This window comes from Erpetoichthys calabaricus, chromosome 3, assembly GCF_900747795.2.
Source record: "Erpetoichthys calabaricus chromosome 3, fErpCal1.3, whole genome shotgun sequence".
In the NCBI taxonomy this organism is placed as follows: Eukaryota; Metazoa; Chordata; class Cladistia; order Polypteriformes; family Polypteridae; genus Erpetoichthys; species Erpetoichthys calabaricus.
The window spans coordinates 127,252,040-127,272,865 of record NC_041396.2 but is presented as its reverse complement, the minus strand read 5'-3'; the positions used below and the strand labels follow the sequence as shown (position 1 = coordinate 127,272,865).

At 40.7% G+C, this 20,826-nt stretch overlaps 2 protein-coding genes across 12 annotated transcripts in view; one reads left to right on the top strand and one right to left on the bottom strand.

The window, feature by feature from the left end:
* The window catches only part of selenoi (selenoprotein I), a 788,955-nt gene that overhangs the window by 401,853 nt on the left and 366,276 nt on the right, over positions 1 to 20,826 (top strand). The gene's annotated exons all lie outside the window — the stretch shown is intronic.
* The window catches only part of otofa (otoferlin a), a 608,533-nt gene that overhangs the window by 277,428 nt on the left and 310,279 nt on the right, over positions 1 to 20,826 (bottom strand). For all 11 annotated transcript variants that reach the window (XM_051924238.1, XM_051924241.1, XM_051924242.1 and 8 more), the window contains exon 4: positions 5,182 to 5,281. In XM_051924238.1, coding sequence (XP_051780198.1) covers positions 5,182 to 5,281 — 100 coding nt within the window. The remainder of the gene's footprint in view (positions 1 to 5,181; positions 5,282 to 20,826) is intronic.

The following is a 20,826-nucleotide window of genomic DNA, read 5'->3' as shown; positions in this document are numbered from 1 at the left end:
ATTGCATATCAAACAGCTGTTTTGAACCAAGTAAGCTGAACTGAATTAGGAAAAATGAATATCTTGGCTGCAGATAAACAACTAAAATCACTAGTTTCTTTCATGCAACCATGAAAACATTCTGTAAAAGTTTAATTTTAGAACAACTGCTAACCAAGAGCGTGGAAGTGTGGCGGTTGTGCTGCAATCGTACAGTAAGGAGGACAGTGTTCATGTCTCTGGGTCCTCCCTATGTGCAGTTTTCAGGTTATCCCTGTATTAGCATGGGTTTCCTCTGGGTGCTCCAATTTCCTCCCACAGTCTAAGGACATTCAGGTTAAGTGGACTGGAAACACTAAATTGGCCTTAGTGTGAGTGTGTAGTATTTTGTTTGTATGAAAGTTTGTTCATTCTGTGATGGACCGGCACACTGTAGAGGTATTGTTTCTGCCTTGCACCCTACGCTTGCTGGGTTATGCTCCAGTTTCTCTGCGACCCTAATTAGGATAAAACAGTACAAGTACATTGACAAAATATATATTCTCAAAATCAATATAATAACATGCAATTACAAAATAAATGAAAAAAATAACCCAATCCTTTCATCCTCTACTTTGCTGGAAAGGCAGAGCTTACCAGGCAGGAAGTACCAGCATAAGCCAGCCCTGAACTGGAACACTGGTCATTCATGAAGCACTTTCACACATTCAGTATATGCACACACACTTCCACTTCCACACTCACTCATGAAGTGTTCGTTTCTAACAGCCTTAGGATGCATAAGGAATATTGCAGTACTCACAGAAAAATCCAGATATGGGGAAAAATGTGAACTCCATCCATCCATCCATTGTCTCCCGCTTATCCGAGGTCGGGTCGCGGGGGCAGCAGCTTGAGCAGAGATGCCCAGACTTCCCTCTCCCCGGCCACTTCTTCTAGCTCTTCTGGGAGAATCCCAAAGCATTCCCAGGCCAGTCGAGAGACATAGTCCGTCCAGCGTGTCCTGGGTCTTCCCCGGGGCCTCCTCCCGGTTAGACATGCCCGGAACACCTCACCAGGGAGGCGTCCAGGAGGCATCCTGATCAGATGCCCGAGCCACCTCATCTGACTCCTCTCGATACGGAGGAGCAGCGGCTCTACTCTGAGTCCCTCCCGGATGACTGAGCTTCTCACCCTATATTTAAGGGAAAGCCCAGACACCCTGCGGAGGAAACTCATTTCAGCCGCTCGTATTCGCAATCTCGTTCTTTCGGTCACTACCCATAGCTAATGACCATAGGTGAGGGTAGGAACATAGATCGACTGGTAAATTGAGAGCTTCGCCTTGCGGCTCAGCTCCTTTTTCACCACGACAGACCGATGCAGCGCCCGCATTACTGCGGATGCTGCACTGATCCGCCTGTCGATCTCACGCTCCATTCTTCCCTCACTCGTGAACAAGACCCCGAGATACTTGAACTCCTCCACTTGGGGCAGGATCTCGCTACCAACCCTGAGAGGGCACTCCACCCTTTTTCGGCTGAGGACCATGGTCTCGGAATTGGAGGTGCTGATTCTCATCCCAGCCGCTTCACACTCGGCTGCGAACCGATCCAGAGAGAGCTGAAGATCACGGCCTGATGAAGCAAACAGGACAACATCATCTGCAAAAAGCAGTGACCCAATCCTGAGCCCACCAAACCGGACCCCCTCAACGCCCTGGCTGCGCCTAGAATGTCACGTGGGACGTGGAATGTCACCTCTCTGAAGGGGAAGGAGCCTGAGCTAGTGCGCGAAGTTGAGAGGTTCCGGCTAGATATAGTCGGACTCACCTCGATGCACAGCTTGCACTCTGGAACCAATCTCCTTGAGAGGGGCTGGACTCTGTACCACTCGGGAGTTGCCCCCGGTGAGAGGCGCCGAGCGGGTGTGGGTATACTTATTGCCCCCCGACTTGGAGCCTGTACATTGGGGTTTACCCCGGTGGACGAGAGGGTAGCCTCCCTTCGCCTTTGGGTGGGGGGACAGGTCCTAACTGTTGTTTGTGCGTATGCACCGAACAGCAGTTCGGAGTACCCACCCTTTTTGGAGTCCCTGGAGGGGGTGCTAGAGGGCATACCTTCTGGGGACTCCCTCGTTCTGCTTGGAGACTTCAATGCTCACGTGGGCAATGACAGTGAGACCTGGAAGGGCGTGATTGGGAGGAATGGTCCCCCCGATCTGAACCCGAGCGGTGTTTTGTTATTGGACTTCTGTGCTCGTCATGGATTGTCCATAACGAACACCATGTTCAAGCATAGGGGTGTTCATATGTGCACTTGGCACCAGGACACCCTAGGCCTCAGTTCGATGATCGACTTTGTGGTCATGTCGTCAGACTTGCGGCCACATGTCTTGGACACTCGGGTGAAGAGAGGGGAGGAGCTGTCAACTGATCACCACCTGGTGGTGAGTTGGCTTCGATGGTGGGGGAGGATGCCGGTCAGGCGTGGTAGGCCCAAACATGTTGTGAGGGTCTGCTGGGAACATCTGGCAGAGCCCCCTGTCAGAAGTAGCTTCAACTCCCACCTCCGGCAGAACTTCGACCACATCCCGAGGGAGGTGGGGGACATTGAGTCCGAATGGGCCATGTTCCGTGCCTCTACTGTTGAGGCAGCTGACCGGAGCTGTGGCCGTAAGGTGGTCGGTGCCTGTCGTGGCGGCAATCCCCGAACCTGTTGGTGGACACCGGTGGTGAAGGATGCCGTCAAGCTGAAGAAGGAGTCCGACAGGACCCTTTTGTCCTGTGGGACCCTGGAGGCAGCTGATAGGTACCGGCAGGCCAAGCGGAATGCGGCTTTGGTGGTTGCTGAGCGCAAAAACTCGGGCGTGGGAGGAGTTTGGGGAGGCCATGGAGAACGACTTTCGGACGGCTTCGAGGAGATTCTGGTCCACCATCTGGCGTCTCAGGAAGTGGAAGCAGTGCAGTGTCAACACTGTATATGGTGGGGATGGTGCGCTGCTGACCTCGACTCGGGACGTTGTGGGTCGGTGGGGGGAGTACTTCGAAGACCTCCTCAATCCCATTAACATGCCTTCCAATGAGGAAGCAGAGCCTGGGGACTCAGAGGTGGGCTCCCCCATCTCTGGGACTGAGGTCACCGAGGTGGTCAAAAAACTCCTTGGTGGCAGGGCCCCGGGGGAGGATGAGATACGTCCGGAGTTCCTCAAGGCTCTGGATGTTGTAGGACTGTCTTGGTTGACACGCCTCTGCAACATCGCATGGACATCAGGGACAGTGCCTCTGGATTGGCAGACCGGGTGGTGGTCCCCCTCTTTAAGAAGGGGGATCGGAGGGTGTGTTCCAACTACAGAGGGATCACACTCCTCAGCCTCCCTGGAAAAGTCTATTCAGGGGTCCTGGAGAGGAGGGTCCGTCGGATAGTTGAGCCTCGGATTCAGGAGGAACAGTGTGGTTTTCGTCCTGGTTGCGGAACAGTGGACCAGCTCTATACCCTTAGCATGGTCCTGGAGGGTGCATGGGAGTTTGCCCAACCAGTCTACATGTGTTTTGTGGACTTGGAAAAGGCATTCGACCGTGTCCCTCGGGGAATCCTGTGGCGGGTACTCCGAGAGTATGGGGTACCGGCCCCCCTGATAAGGGCTGTTCGGCCCCTGTACGATTGGTGCCAGAGCTTGGTCCGCATTGCCGGCAGTAAGTCAAACCCGTTTCCAGTGAGAAAATGTGAACTCCACACAGACTATTTCTGAGCTGCAATTGAAACCCAGAACTATGGAACTGTGAAGCAATAGCACTGACCAATTTGTCATTTTGTGTCCTTAACAAGTAAGCAGTCTAATTATTGCAAATATAACCTTCTAACTAAGAGACTAAATGTCCACGAGAACCTGCAACTGCTACAGAAATAAGTTATGACACACTGTTATAGTTTTCCTAAAATGTATTTTTCATTTATTCATTCATCTTCTGAACCAACTGACTGCAACAGAGAATTGCAGGAGGCTGCAGCCTGCCTGGTATCATTAGCTGTTAACACAGGAAACAAAAGATGGAGTGGGTGCAATTACATGAAACAGTATGCTAACATTTGTTACTGGACTCAGACCTAGGGGAACCTGGGCCAGGTACAAGACACTGTTGCTACAGTGTATAGCCACAGAGATATGGTGCCAAAGCATTAAAGAAACAGGCAGCAATTAGGAATCTCTGACTATGTTTACTTTTTTTTTTTTTTTTTTACCCAGAGGTAGATTATATACTGTAGCTGCTTCATTGTCAACATGGCAATCGATTAAAACAATGGTACATACCAAATTTCTCTTGTTAAACAATGGTATTGTTACTACCTATTAAGATGTACATTGACCACTATATGCAGATTAAGGACCAATGTCCCCAGAACTTGTTAATTTTCAAAGGTAGTAATTACAAAAATTTTCTGAGGGAACTGACAGTACTGTTATCACATTACAGTACAGAATTTTGATGAGATACCAATCAAAGCATTCTGATTTTTCAAAGCAGGTGACTCTTTTGTGAGACAGGTAAATATCTATGTCCTGTAGATAACTACCAACAATAACCTATAACAGGATTACTCTGGAAATTTGCCTTTTCATTTATATCAGTCTAAGACATATCCGGGTTGAGTTTTCTCATTCTCCCCATGTATGTGTGTGGATTTTACTCTTGGCAGTAAACCCCACATCCCTAAAGAGTTTCAGGTCAGTTTAGTTGGCAATCACATGACTGGTCCTTGCACGTGTGAATTTTGTGAGTATTTGTGAGTGGGCCCTGCAAATAGCACCTGTCAGGGGCTCCAATCTGCTTTGCATCCAGTACTCCCAGGAGAGGCTCTGACTATAGTGTCCCAGAAATGGATTAAGCCAGATTAACTATAGAAATGCTATATGGCACATAATAATATAAACTGTTAATATGCATATGATTACAATAACACTACACATTTAAATACACTGAAATAAGGTGGAAAACAAACATAGTCAAGTTGGCTCAGTCTGTTTCACACCACTGGGTCATTCCCCTCTGACACACTTGATTAAACTTGCATATCAAATTAAGGTCAACACAAAGGAGACTCCACAATGCTGACTTCAGCTTCTCATTAATGTTCAGAAATATATAAATATTTGTAAAAACAATCATTGAAAACTAAGTAGAATGCAGAGTCTCTAACCTTTATATGAAATTATCATTCTTACCCGAATGGCACTGTTATTGTCATCTATTAATGTATCCGATACTTCCAGCTGTCCTTCTTCTACTACTTTCTGTAATACCATTCGAAAAGTTCCAATGAGCCTGAAAAAAGTAAAGCAAGTAGGATATTTCATTTACTTTCATAAAACAGCATTATTGTAATAAATATAAGAGATATTGTTCTGTCTTTTAATCGTCATAACATAATATACAAAATAGGCAACTCTTAACTGGATTCAGAGATTGGAAAATAGAAACACAAGTGGATAGATGAAGTGCCATATTAAAACAACAACTAAATGCTAGCAAAACTAAGTCAATGTCAAAGAACACATTCAATGACTAAAAAAAATAATAAAAACACTGTTATCACATCTTGCTCAATGAAGTCAAATATCGTTTTGTTACAGAATACCTATTTAAACATTAAAGACCAATTCTGGTTGATAGGACAGATGTGTTAAACAGATAATTGAATTCAAAATATGATAACAAAACTAAAGGAGTAGTAATACCAATCCTTTTTTGCCTCTGAGGCAATTTCTGATGCTGAAGGGCCCTATAATATAGTAGCTAAAAAACAATGAAGCTAGACAATTCTGGCCAACATATGCTGTATCCACCTCACTGGGGTGATAAGGAATTTATATTTACTTCTACTATTTCCTTAAATAAAAACATGTGCAGTCACAAACCTATAATGACAGATTTTAACTGTGTTCAAAACCTGCTTTAAATCACTCAACAACAATCCATCCATCCATCCATCCATCCATCCATCCATCCATCCATCCATCCATCCATCCATCCATCCATTATCCAACCCACTCTAACCTAACTACAGGGTCACAGGGGTCTGCTGGAGCCAATCCCAGCCAACACAGGGCACAAGGCAGGAAACAAACCCCAGGCAGGGCGCCAGCCCACCGCAGGGCGCTCAACAACAATCATATTATCTAAAACTATCTAAAAAAATAAAACTTTTGAAAGAAGTTACTCTACTTATATTCAAAACATTATTGCTTCTTCTGCTCAGTACATCAGCAGTTACTTAAGATTTGTTAACCTTTGTCAGAGCTTGGCAATATGCCCCTTCTGTTGTTCTTGCCTTTGATACATCCCTCTGGTAACTTAGAATATTAAGCACTAGTAATTCAATGTAGAATTTGCTAACGATTACTATTAGCAAGAGAAAATGTTAAAATGAATGTTATAAACTGTACGTTGTATTCTGTATTTTTAAAATTCAGTTTTCTATTAATATTTTCTATTGGCACATTTAAAATGGGAGGTTTTAAAATATCCTGGATAATAGCACTAGCTTTCAAGATAAAATTACTTTTCTGAACACAGAAGCAGATATGTCATGAACAAGTCTACCATGTCCCATGTACCATGTCCCAAACAGGCTAAAGGTAAAACAAAAGAGATTACTAGTGACACAGGATAGATAGAGCATACAATTTTTAAGAAAACATGGTGATGGATTTTGGTGGTGGTCATTCTTGACATTTTTTGAGACTCTTGTAAGTTAAGAAATAAAGCAGGCTTGTTATTTACAATGTACTCATGCTGACATATATAGTATTTTCTAGCATTCAATGTTTAAATTCATATAAATATTTGATAGTGTCCATTGTCCTTCTGCCATGAATTTATGTTCCATGAATACTGATTAACAGTTATTTACATTGAAAGGGTTGGTGTACTTAAGAGAACATGGAAAAGGCAAATTAATACTCTTGCAGGCCAAGGTACCAGCGTTATAAAATTAATACTGCCTTTCAAACTAAATAGATGGATTCTAGCAGAAACAATCTAAACCTTATGTAAATTAAAGTTTTTTTGTGCAACATATAAGAAGAGCATTGCAGTTGTCCAGAAGAGATATCACTGCATGGAGCGGACACGTGTTTAAGGCCTTAGGGCTTATACTTTGTGTATTCATTGTCATTGTGTAATTTCCTAACTTGCATGCGTCTATCCTTTGTTTTTTTCTCTATATATGACTTAAATATGTAAATTGTTTTAAATTGACAATAAACATAACATTCCTGGGTCCTTTGTAATACATTACTGAGTCAGAAACAAACAGCAAAATCTTTGTGTTAAAATATTAACACTTCATGTAATGAGGCAGTAAATTCTGCTCAACATTACTGTACCTCAAAATGTAGTTGATATATACAGGGATTTGACAAACAAAAACATTGCAGCGAGGCCTGGTCTTTGTATGTTCTCTTTTCTAATTATTTATGCACTTTATTTCTCATTATCACATTTTGTGCTTTTCAGCAATATGTCTATTTCATGCTGTTTAACCCAGACCAAAAGAAAATTACATTTTTACTTTTTCAATCAGTAGGTCTCCTTTTATAGTTGTTTTCCTTGGCCTTCAAAACTAAGAAGAATGCTGACTCTTCTACTTTGATTGAAAATTAAATCTACTTTGAAGCATTTTGAAGCATTCGTCTTTTAAATAGCTTGGATAATAATGCACAATAAACCTCAATGTACTCTGTCAAATGGTCACCAGTTCTTGACAAATTAGGCTCTCAAACCCTGAACTGCTGGTGGAAATATATATATATATATATATATATATATATATATATATATATATATATATATATATATATATATATATATATAAAAGAGAGAGGGAGAGAGATATTTTCACATTTTTTGAGACCCTCTACAAGGGCTGCTTGTTTGTCGACTTAGCTCCTGCAGGTTCACCGCTCCACAGAGGCAACAGCAAGCTCACAACCTCCTTGCACAACACTTTGGCTGCTCAATGGGTGATGCAGGGAGCACTATAAGTTGGCCACTAACCTGGCCCCAGCCCTGCCTGTTTGCTGTGTCTGTGTATAGGAGAGAGGTAGCTCCTGCTACAATAAATAACCTTGCTGTTCCTGTTTCAAGTTGAATAAAGCCGATTTTCCTGAAATCCTTAGACTCACCCTTGTCTTTCAGGTGCAAGGAAGCAACTCACGCGTGTGTATGTATATGTATATGTATATGTATATGTATATGTATATGTATATGTGTGTGTGTGTGTGCGTGTCTGTGCGTGTGTGTGTGTGTATATATATATATATATATATATATATATATATATATATATATATATATATATATTACACCTCCTCCAGACCACAAGGGGTCGACCGCCCTGGTGGCTAAGGGGACCACGGGGAAGGAGCATAGAAGCTCAACCCTATAGGGGCCCGTGGCCTCCGCCAGGGGGCGCCCCGATGACTGAAGAGCCCTGGCCCTCAGCACTTCCGCCACACTCGGAAGTGCTGGGGGGATGAATACCAGGGCACAGCCGGCATTTCCGCCACACCAGGGAGTGCCGGCAGGAGCTCGTTGGGTGGCACCTGGAGCACATCCGGGTGGATATAAAAGGGGCTGCCTCCCTCTATTCGATAACTGGAGTCGGGTGGAAGAAGGACAGAGCTTGGAGGAGAGGAGTGGAGGCGGACCTGAAAAGAGAGGCATTGATAAGAGGCCTGGACTGAGGGTGATTGGTGCTGGGGCACTGGGTTGTGTGCATCATTGTAAATAGTGTAAATTATGAATAAAGGCGTGTGTAGTGGTAAACCTACGGTGTCCGCCTGTCTGTGTCAGGGCCGGCTTTCACTATATATATATATATATATATATATATATAGATAGATAGATAGATAGATAGATAGATAGATAGATAGATAGATAGATAGATAGATAGATAGACAGACAGACAGACAGACAGACACACACACACACACACACACACACACAACAGAATGTAAACCTGGCAATACCCAGTGCACATAATAACCGTGCTTTGGTTTATTACTCATTCCACATCTTTTGAAACATTTATGTGACTTCATTTTATTTTTTTAACCAGAATTTTAAAACAACAGCAAAAACTGTTTTAAAACTGATGATTCTTGACACATGGTTTTAGAGTGATTAAAGACAAAGTTTTCAAATTGAAGCTGATCACATACATTGTTTAAACAAATTAATTTAATATTTTTACTTGATATTTATTTGAAAGTAATACTAGTAAACAGATTGTTACCCCTGAAATTTTATTTTTATTTACTATATATTAACTTATTCCATCAATATTGACTTCAACCCACAAATAGACATGTTGTATTCTTAGAAGTTCTTTCTGCCTTAATTATTACATGTGCAGTTCAGCAGGAATGATCACAGCAAAATCTATGCCAATTTGGGAAAAGTGTGATCCCCTAATTTCTAAGATGAGTTGCTGCCGTCCACCTGATGCTGCATGTATTAACTCTAGCTCTCATGACCCGGTATTGAAATAGCCAGGTTTAAGAAAAAGAAACAAATTAATACATGATTTTGAAAATAATTATTAAAATGTGTATTGCAATAAAATTATACAATTTACTATTATTACTCAGTACAATATTTTCTTTGTCCATCTTTCAATGTATAGTTTAAAGCAATAATACAGCTTAGTGTCAAAAACTTTTCAATTAAGCTTAATATAATTAATTAATTATAATTAATTAATGAAGCATAATGGTAGATAATTTTGTCAACTACATTCTGAGACTTTTTTTTTTTAGGTAAAAAGGCGGAAGTTTCAAGATAAGGATATTATACTCACTCATCATGCTATTGGAGCTTGGTAAATTGTTGCATGTTTATTGGCACATGCAAGTAAGAATTACTCTGTACATGTAGGAATAATAGCCCTACATACTTATATTAAACTTATAGCTAGCAAAGGACACAATCCTCCCACATACTGCATGCTCTACAAATGTGTTATTATGCATCTTAGCACATTGGTATTAACTTATATTTTTAAGTGGAAATCTTCATAAAAAACCCAAACCTGTGCAACTAGTGCTATTTGTAGACTGAATCAACACAATGGCTTTCAACTTGTGAAGTAGAATATATAAGCATCCAAATAGAGCAGCCTTACTGAAAAAATTTTACTCCACCACATCAAATTATGTGCACAAAAAGGATGAACTTGATCTCATTTACAATTTATACTGTGATAAAAATCAACAGTCAGACTGTATTCCCTGTTATTGACTGTTAAAAAAGCCATCATTTAAATGTTATCTAACCATCCAACCTAATCAAAGGTTCACTAAGACTAAGAGAAGGAGCTCATTGGAGACTGAGATGTACTGACATGCTGACATTATCCTTGCGAGTGGAACCGGACAAAGTGCCAAGTGTTTTGTACTACAGCTGTGTGAGAGTTAATTAAAATACAAATTTTGTTCCTAAAAGCCTCTAAGGAGCTGAATGGGAATATTTAAAGCTTTGCTTTATTTGTTTATTTGTCATTGTCTATGTTGGAACAAATGGCATACATAAGTGACAAGGAAGCCTTCTCTGAAGTTCAGCCTGTGTCATGTACCAGTCAAGGTAAGACTGAGGAGATTAGAAGGGTAATGTGTGGCTCAAATCTTGGTGTAGAAGAGAAGGGTATAGGATATAGGGTGTTTTGATTTCCTTTGTAATAAATGGAACCTTATCTTGCGCAACAGTTTATATTTGAACCATAGGGGCACAAATATTTTAGGGCAACATATGAGTAGGTTAATTGGGGATTGTTTAAACTGGGGGGTACAAGTTGTTTAGAACAGGCCAGGTTTACAACTTTACATGAAAGAATGAAAAAAGTAAAAACCAAAAATATGCATAGTAATAAATTCTAATGCAACGTTTGGATGAAAAGGTCCACCATAAAACAGCATCTGAAATAAGACGTTTAAGCCGCTTTTATGCTATACCTAACACTAGCTGTCATTTGTCATGAGATGTGACAGTTCATTTAACTTATTTAAAATCAATCAAACATTCCTCATTATATACATTCGGGTCAGTACTGAAACCCTTCCACCTTACTTTTATCCTTAATCTGGATCTTGGCCCTTTCCATCCTTGGACAAGCAACTCCTCTAAAAAGGTGGAAGAGAGCTCCTTAGGGGCAATGATCACAGTGCCACCAGCTGAGTATGAGAATATTTAAAATATATCATAGCTTATATTCTTAAAGTCTCTTATATTCTATTGTCTTGGAGACATAAGGTAGCCTTCAGATCCTTTATGCTCACCATGTGAAATCTCTTAAATTCACATCTTGTCTAAAAGAGAGTTAAAGCAAGCCAAATGCCCAGGTATGTGCTGATATTATTAGAATTAATAATTCATAAACTTTATAGCATTAATAATTGTTAAAAAAGGAAAGAAAGGACAGAGAGCCGCCACATGCACAGACCCAGAAGAACTATGATAAAATCAAATTAAAGTAAATTTTAAATTCAATTTTAAAGAAGACAGAACACTAAAGCTGAAATGTCAGAACAGTTCAATATGGTATGACATCATACTATGTGTTAATATGTTAATACCCTGGTTGTATTATTTTGTATAGCATGTAGTTTGTCTAGTTAAAAGATGTGGATCAACATTTTAGCATCCTGTCAAGATTCATTTGGTTTAACCTACAAAGATATTAGTCCTATTGAAAGTTAGTGTGAACAGGTGATATAAAGATCAAATTACGCATTCACTCACCTTTTTATGGACTTAATCCAAAGGTTATGTAATGGCATTTCTATAGCATCAGGCACAGAATGGAGCACATTTCTGTATACCTACCCTGAGTCACACTTGGACAGTTTGGTCACAAAACCACAGAATTTGCATAAAACAACCACAAACAGAAAATCAGGGTCTTATACAACTGACATAAATTAATTGTTTTAATGGCAAAAAGGATCACTGATTTGAGTGATTTTTTCCCTTTTCATGTCTATCTAGCAAAATAAAGTTAAAAATGAAGTATTCAATAAATATATAAGTATCTTTAAACCATGATAAATAATAAACTGAACTGAGTACCCAGTACAGAGACAACAGACTTAAATATTAGTAACAAATACAATGTTTATAAAGATATTTTAAGGTAAATGGAGGCATGTTGATCTTTTAATATTTTTCTTAAACATTTCAAATATCTGTCCTACTCAAAAACAAAGAAAGCAAAGTAACTGTGACAGGGGCAAAGATCACTGTTGTATCCTTGGAAGCAGAATTATAGAAAATCATTCCCATCCAATCATTTTAGCATATATTGTTTATTTTCTAGTAGATGATAGCAGAGATGCCTCAAACAAAGTCATGTACAGGCTTTACAACTTTAGTAAAATAGCACTTAATTGCTGCATGAGTGAAATGTGCACCAAATCCAAATTTCCATACAAACTGCATGCTTTAAATATCCATATTTCTCTTTGAAGCTCATAGGTATACAGATCCCTTTTAGCTGACAGTTGTCTGCTTTTTCTGTTGAACACTAACATGTTTGGGTGTGTAAGAGGACATAAACAACATTTTTTTACTTTTTCACTTTACATTTGAACTGCTTAGTATACAAAAAAAACTAAAATTTGTACAATACCCTCATTCTTTCAATACTACCAATAGGCACATTACTATTTATGCTAATTTTTAAATTACTGAGTGGTGTACCTGAATTGTTGTTTGTCCAAAGTTTCTGGGTAAAATATTTTCTATGGGGCCTTAAAGGTTAATTTAAAAGTATACTTAAACTGTAATTTTTTTCAGCATATTAATTATTTGTGGGATTATTATCCATATTACTAACCGAAGGTTATGGACGCAGGGCGCATCGAAGCGCACGCGCACTGCCGCACTGCAATGCGCATCGAAGCACACGCGCACTGCCGCACTGCAACGAGCCCGCCCATAGTTAACGACACAGCCACAGAAAACACGCCTACCAGTGTGATTGCCACTGCAACCCGCCCATAGCTAACGACACAGCCTCAGAAAACACAGTAGGTGGCGCCCAAACAACATGGATAAAAACAATGAACGAAGGCGCCCACACAAACAAACCGCTTTAGTTCAAACCAGAGTCAGTACGTGGCGCCCAAACAACATGGATAAAAACAATGAACGAAGGTGCCCACACAAAGAAACCGCTTTAATGCAAATGGGATTATTGAATTAAATGGAAACTTTATCATGCCTACGACCTGTGAACTATACCTGAGGTAAAGCGTGCACGCCAGGTTGTACAGCCGCCCGGACGCGACCAGCCACACCACCGCATATACAACGACATAGCCATAAAAAAACAAAAACGAGACTGCATGAAGAAAAACAATAACAGAAGCGCGTTGAAATGAACTGTCCCAGGATGCACCCATCCTCCATGATATTTCATCACACACCGGCTTCCCCCCTGGGAATGGCCCATACTGCTTTCGCGTGTGCTGACAAATATTGCATCGGATTAGAACAGTGCACCCTGAGCCAGATCACCACCGCAAATGTGCCCAAATGTACGTGTTACATCTGGATGACGCAGTATATCAACCACAGAGCTAATAATGAGAAACGTAGCTGAAGTCATAAACAATCACCCATTAGCAAACTCTATGAAAATGCTACATGAGGTTGAAAGAGAAGCCAATACAAAAGCAGAGGCTTGGACGGTGTGGCACCAACTACAATTGCCCTAGTGCTAATAAAGGACAAAGAACAGGATCCGAGACGATACAATGTTCCCATCGTTAATGAAGTGGCAATTGTGTTTCAAAGTGATGACGGTGAGCCTCCGTTTCACCGCGATATTGTCATGCATTTACGTCCTGATGGAAACAAGGCACCCACAACGCGCTTCTGAAACACCACAACCACATGAGTCACAGCTCCAAAAATAAACCGCTTTAGTACAAATATGTTTATTTAATTAAATGACATTTCCCAGGACGCACCCACCCTCCATGAGGTGATTGCCATTCTTGGATTTGCGATTCTTTCGAGAATCGCTGGCTTGCTGGTAACCATTCTAACCTATTCCTAAAGGATAAGATGGTTCTAGATTGATTTACAGTATGTGTCCTAAGAATATTTTGCCTACTCAGAATGACTCTTCTAAGTGAAGAATCTTGATACTATGCACAGAATCTTGATTTGATCATACAGGGATTTTTATCTAGACTACAAAAGCTTGTTTTACATAGTCACCTGAACAGAATAGTTATATTGAATGCTAAAATACTTTCTTCATTAAATCCATGGTTAAAAATTGAGGACAATAGGATCTGAAAATTCAATGTAATACCATTTAAGTCAAGAATGGAAGTGACTGAATTTAAATTTTCTATTAATAGGCAAATTGTTTAACAGACTCCTTAATACTTGAACCTAAAACAAAAACACACAAAACCTCACTGTATCGGACATCACCCTTAAAGGAGTTGTACTATAAAATAGTTTATTCAAGGAAGGGTAGGCAAGATTCCAAAAATGAAACAAAAAATGAAAATTCTTGAAAAATCAAAAAACTTCTGAAAACCTCTGAACAACCAAGGACAGCTAATCTTGTATGTGTTACACGCTTATTTGTTTTGTGTCCCTTTTTTATGCAATATATGAGTGGTCCATAGATATGTAATTATATTTCTGTAATCATTGTGTTAAATCAATAAATTTATTATTCTATTTCTTAAGACCAAGTGGGGACACCCATTTACATAGAAAGATAAGGAAAATAAAGTGTGAGCTTTACCAAATTGCCTGAGAGAAAACAAATATGTTGTTTAGCAAAAGCAGCATAACTGAAAAAATATGTTTGACAGCAGCTGGAATGCTTTGATGCACTGTAATAAAATGGATTCTGTGCCACTTAATCTCTGAGTGTCACAGGCTCAGGAAAAAACAATTTATCTTTCCTTTATAGTTCTTTTCTTGGTACAATGTGACATCAAATACATTGTTCTCTGGGAGGCAAATTTATTAGTTTCATTTTATTGCTTATAGCAATCATTGAAATGCATAGGTTATATACAGTATTAGTGGTAACAACAACATTTATTTATATAGCACATTTTCATACAAATAATGTAGCTCAAAGTGCTTTACATAATAAAGAAAAGAGAAATAAAAGACAAAGTAAGAATTAGAATAAGACAACACTAATTAACATAGAATAAGAGTAATAAGGTCCAATGGACAGGTTGATGTGATGTCATTTTATGATGTTGATGTGATGTTATGACTGTAACTAGAATAATCAAAATACATCTAAAACGTGATTTTTTATTGGGCTAAGAATGAATTAATAACATTTTCCAGAAGCACTCCAGAAGTGCTGCCGGAAGAAGCTCATTGGGCACCTGGACTCCTTCTGGGTGCCTTATAAAAGGAGCCAGTCACCACCACTCAATGGCCTAAGTTGGGAGGAAATGGACAAAGCTTGTGAGGAGGAGTGAAGGCAGAAGAACTGGCTGAGAGAAGGTGCTAGGCTTTATGTACTGTGCTGTGGGGAGAAGAGAAAAATGCTCCCCAACTGTAAATAAAACGTGTGCTGTGTGGTAATTTGTGTCCTGCCTGTCTGTATCGGGGTTAGGGCAGCAATATGTGTCCTGTGGCATCATACTATATTCTCAGTGTGAGATTCATAATGTATTAAAATATTCAGTATTTGGTTTATGGTGCTTCAATCTGCTCTATGACACACTCTGTCTTTTTCATTTCCTGAGTATTTTTCTAATTTTGTACATACATGATTGGCACAGAAAGCAGCTTTGCTCTTTCAAAAATTGAAGGCTTTTATTAAAAAAAAGCAGTGTACTGCAGTGTAATCCATTCAGTTCATATTTATTGTTATGTGTATAAAGTACAATGAAGCTCTCACCTGTGGTATAAAATAAATAAAATAGCATTCAGGCTTCAATAGGGTGCGGATGTTTGGACGATAGTATGGTGGAGCACCTCTAGAGGTTGATGGGGCAACTGACTGCTCATGCATTAATTTGTAGACACATGCAGTTCGGTCAATTGCCTCATCAGTGCTCCAGAGACTGTAATCATTACCAGTGCACCTTCATCCCTTGAAGATGTGTAAAGAAGCCCAAGCAAAGAACAGGAAAAAGAAAGCACAAAATATGGTGGTTAAAAATGAAACCTAAAGTAAAAGAGATGGCAGGATTGAGAGAAGAGCCAGTGCAGTTGGGAAAGTGAACCCCAGGAAAGTATGTGGCCAATGCTCAAGAAGAAGCTATCTAGGATGGGGAGCTGCCAAATGCTCCAGAAGGGCTTCAGAAGAGATGATGGAGCAAGTCTTGAAATGGTACTTTGTGGACACTGAAGGACTGATGGTGGAGACCCAAACAAGAGAGCTGACTTTTTTTTATTTATTTATTAATTTTATTGTAATCATTCCATACAATATAGATTAAAGACAAATCAAACCCCACCCTTGAGAAGGAGAGCTTAGTCAAAGGAGAATTGCTTAGGGCTTTTTAATAGGGCAAAAATAAACAAAAGAAAGGAAGAAATATATATAGGTAAATAAAAAAAAAAGAAAAAAAAATGGAGATGGGAAATAAAGCGGTAATAATTATTTCTCTTATTCTAAAATATTATTGATTAGATCCTGTCAGGTTTTGAAAAAATTCTGTACAGATCCTCTAACTGAGAATTTGATTTTTTCCAATTTCAAATAATATAAAACATCGGTTTCCCAGTGACTTATCAGAGGAGAGTTAGGATTCTTCCAATTTAACAAAATAAGTATGTGTGCCACAAGTGTAGTGAATGCAATCACCGTTTGCTTGTCCTTCTCCACTTCAAGTCCATCTGGAAGAACGCCGAACAGAGCTGTTAATGGGTTAGGAGGGATTGTGACCACAAGGCTGTCTGAAAGGCACTTAAAAAATTTGGTCCAAAATGATGTTAGTTTGGTGCAGGCCCAAAACATGTGACCCAGTGAAGCAGGAGCTTGGTTACAGTGTTCACAGGTTGGATATTGCCCTGGAAACATTTTGGACAGTTTTAAGCGAGATAGATGAGCTCGATATATAATTTTTAGTTGTATAATTCTATGCTCTTCACAAATGGGGCTCGAGTGAATTCTCTGCATTGCTACCTTCCACTCCTTTTCTGATATATTGATTAAGAGATGTTTTTCCCAATTTCCTCTTGGGTTTTTGAAAGGTAGGGACTCTAATAAGATTTTATATAATGCGGAAATGGTGTTTAATTCCTCAAATTTGAGCAGTATTTTTTCCAGCATGGTGGAGGTTACGAGGTGGGGAAAATCGGGCAGTTTCTGTTTAACAAAGTTTCTAATTTGAAGATAGTGAAAGAAATGTGTAGCTGGGAGGTTGAATTTGGAACATAATTGTTCAAAAGATGCAAATATGTTGTCTATATAAAGATCTCTGAGCATTTTAATCCCAAATCTTATCCAGGTATTAAAAACTGGATATGTTTGCAAGGGTTGAAAGAGGTGGTTCTCTTGCAGAGGTGCCACGGATAAAAGATTTTCCATCTTAAAATGCTTTCTAAGTTGGTTCCATATTCTGAGTGAGTCAAGCACAATTGGGTTATTAGTATATTTGCGATAACTTGCATTTATTGGAGCGCAGAGCAGGGAATATAAAGAAGTACTACAGGATTTTACTTCTATTGCGAACCAAGCCTGTGTATGTTCGTTTTTTTGTGTCCAGGTTTTGATGGCTTGTATGTTTGCTGCCCAGTAATAAGAGAGTTGACTTTGTCTATCAGGAGACATCTCCTCATGCTGAGGAGCACTGTGGCTCTGGGCTGTTTTTAAAGAAGAATTTTGCCAGTGTGATTTTAATGCATGTACCCATGCCAGAGCAAATTGATTACATTTTGAACTTTTAATGGACTGTCTGTTTACTGATTGTTTTATTGTCTTTTAAAGTTCTTATTCATTTATTGTCCTGTACTTTTACAAGGGGATTTGGGCCTGTTTTAGTGCTGTTATTAATGCTTTTAGTACAATGGTGAGAGGCCACACCACAATCTTTGGCAACTAGTTTTACTGGATTGGATGGATCCTGGAGCTTTCCTGTGCATCTGGGAGCTTATGAGGGGAGGAAAGTGGTAAACAGGATTCTGTGGCACTGTGCAATTTAGAATGAATAGATAGATAGATAGATAGATAGATAGATAGATAGATAGATAGATAGATAGATAGATAGATAGATAGATAGATAGATAGATAGATAGATAGATAGATAGATAGATAGATAGATAGATAGATAGATAGATAGATAGATATTTTATTAATCCCAATGGGAAATTCACATTCTTCAGCAGCAGCATACTGATACAATAAATAATATTAAATTAAAGAATGATAATAATGCAGGTGAAAAACAGACAATAACTATGTATAATGTTAAATGTTAACGTTTACCCCCCCGGATGGAATTAAAGAGTCGCATAGTTTGGGGGAGGAACGATCTCCTCAATCTGTCAGTGGAGCAGGACAGTGACAGCAGTCTGTCGCTGAAGCTGCTCTTCTGTCTGGAGATGATACTATTAAGTGGATGCAGTGGATTCTCCATAATTGATAGGAGCCTGCTGAACGCCCTTTGCTCTGCCACAGATGTTAAACTGTCCAGCTCCATGCCAACAATAGAGCTTGCCTTCCTCACCAGTTTGCCCAGACGTGAGGCGTCTTTCCTCTTAATGCTGCCTCCCCAGCACACCACTACGTAGAAGAGGGCGCTCGCCACAACTGTCTGATAGAACATCTGCAGCATCTTATTGCAGATGTTGAAGGACGCCAGCCTTCTAAGGTAGTATAACCAGCTCTGTCCTTTCTTGCACAGCGCATCAGTATTGGCAGTCCAGTCTAATTTATCATCCAGCTGCACTCCCAGATATTTATAGGTCTGCACCATCTGCACACAGTCACCTTTGATGATCACTGGGTCTATGAGGGGTCTGGGCCTCCTAAAATCCACCACCAGCTCTTTGGTTTTGCTGGTGTTCAGGTGTAGGTGGTTTGAGTCGCACCATTTAACAAAGTCATTGATTAGGTCCCTATACTCCTCCTCCAGCCCATTCCTGATGCAGCCCACGATAGCAGTGTCATCAGCGAACTTTTGCACATGGCAGGACTCCGAGTTGTATTGGAAGTCTGATGTATATAGGCTGAACAGGACCGGAGAAAGTTCAGTCCCCTGTGGCGCTCCTGTGTTGCTGACCACAATGTCAGACGTGCAGTTCCCAAGATGCACATACTGAGGTCTGTCTTTAAGATAGTCCATGATCCATGCCACTAGGTATGAATCTAATCCCATCTCTGTCAGCTTGTCCCTAAGGAGCAGAGGTTGGATTGTGTTGAAGGCGCTAGAGAAGTCTAGAAACATAATTCTTACAGCACCACTGCCTCTGTCCAAGTGAGAGAGGGATCGGTGTAGCATATAGATGATGGCATCCTCTGCTCCCACCTTCTCCTGATATGCAAACTGCAGAGGGTCAAGGGCGTGTTGAACCTGTGGCCTAAGGTGGTGAAGCAGCAGCCTCTCCATGGTCTTCATCACATGTGATGTCAGAGCAACAGGCCGAAAGTCATTCAGCTCACTAGGACGTGATACCTTTGGGACTGGGGTGATACAAGATGTTTTCCAAAGCCTCGGGACTCTCCCCTGTTCCAGGCTCAGGTTGAAGATGCGCTGTAGAGGACCCCCCAGCTCCGATGCACAGACCTTCAGCAGTCGTGGCGATACTCCATCTGGACCCGCTGCTTTGCTGGCACGAAGTCTCCTCAGCTCTCTGCTCAGTTGCGCTGTTGTAATTATGGGTGGGGATGTCTTTCCTATGCTGGTATCAGCAGAAGGATGTGTGGAGGGTGCAATACTCCGAGATGAGTGTGAGAGTGGGTTAGGGTGGTCAAACCTGTTAAAGAAGTTGTTCATTTGGTTTGCTCTCTTCACGTCTCTCTCGATGGTGGTACCCCGCTTCGAGCTGCAGCCAGTGATGATCTTCATCCCATCCCACACTTCCTTCATGCTGTTATTCTGCAACTTCTGCTCCAGCTTTCTCCTGTACTGCTCCTTAGCCGCCCTGAGCTGGACTCGGAGTTCCTTCTGCACGCGCCTGAGCTCATGCTGATTACCGCCTTTAAAAGCCCTTTTCTTCTGGTTCAAAAGGCCCTTGATGTCACTTGTAATCCATGGCTTGTTGTTAGCATAGCAGCGTACTGTTCTTACTGGAACTACAATGTCCATACAGAAGTTGATGTAGTCAGTAGTGCAGTCAACAAATTCCTCAATGTTCTCACTATGAGATCCCTGCAGGATATCCCAGTCTGTAGTTCCAAAACATTCTCTCAGAGTATTCTCAGCCTCCGGGGTCCACTTCCTGAATGATTGTGTGGTTACAGGTAGGACTCTCACTTTTGGTTTATAGTGAGGCTGAAGCAGAACCAGGTTATGATCTGCTTTCCCAAGCGCAGGCAGCGGGGTGGCGCTGTATGCGTCTTTAACGTCTGCATACAGTAAATCAATAGTCTTATTTCCCCGGGTGTTACAGTCCACATACTGGAAGAATGCAGGTAATGTTTTGTCCAGCGTCACATGGTTAAAGTCTCCAGCGATTAGCACAAGCGCCTCAGGGTGCTGCGTTTGTAACTTAGCAATAGCAGAATGGATGATGTCACTCGCTGACTCCTCGTCTGCCCGAGGAGGTATGTACACAATGACAACAATGACATGTCCAAACTCTCTGGGCAAGTAATAGGGACGTAAACTTACGGCCAACAGTTCGATATCCCTGCAGCAAGTGGA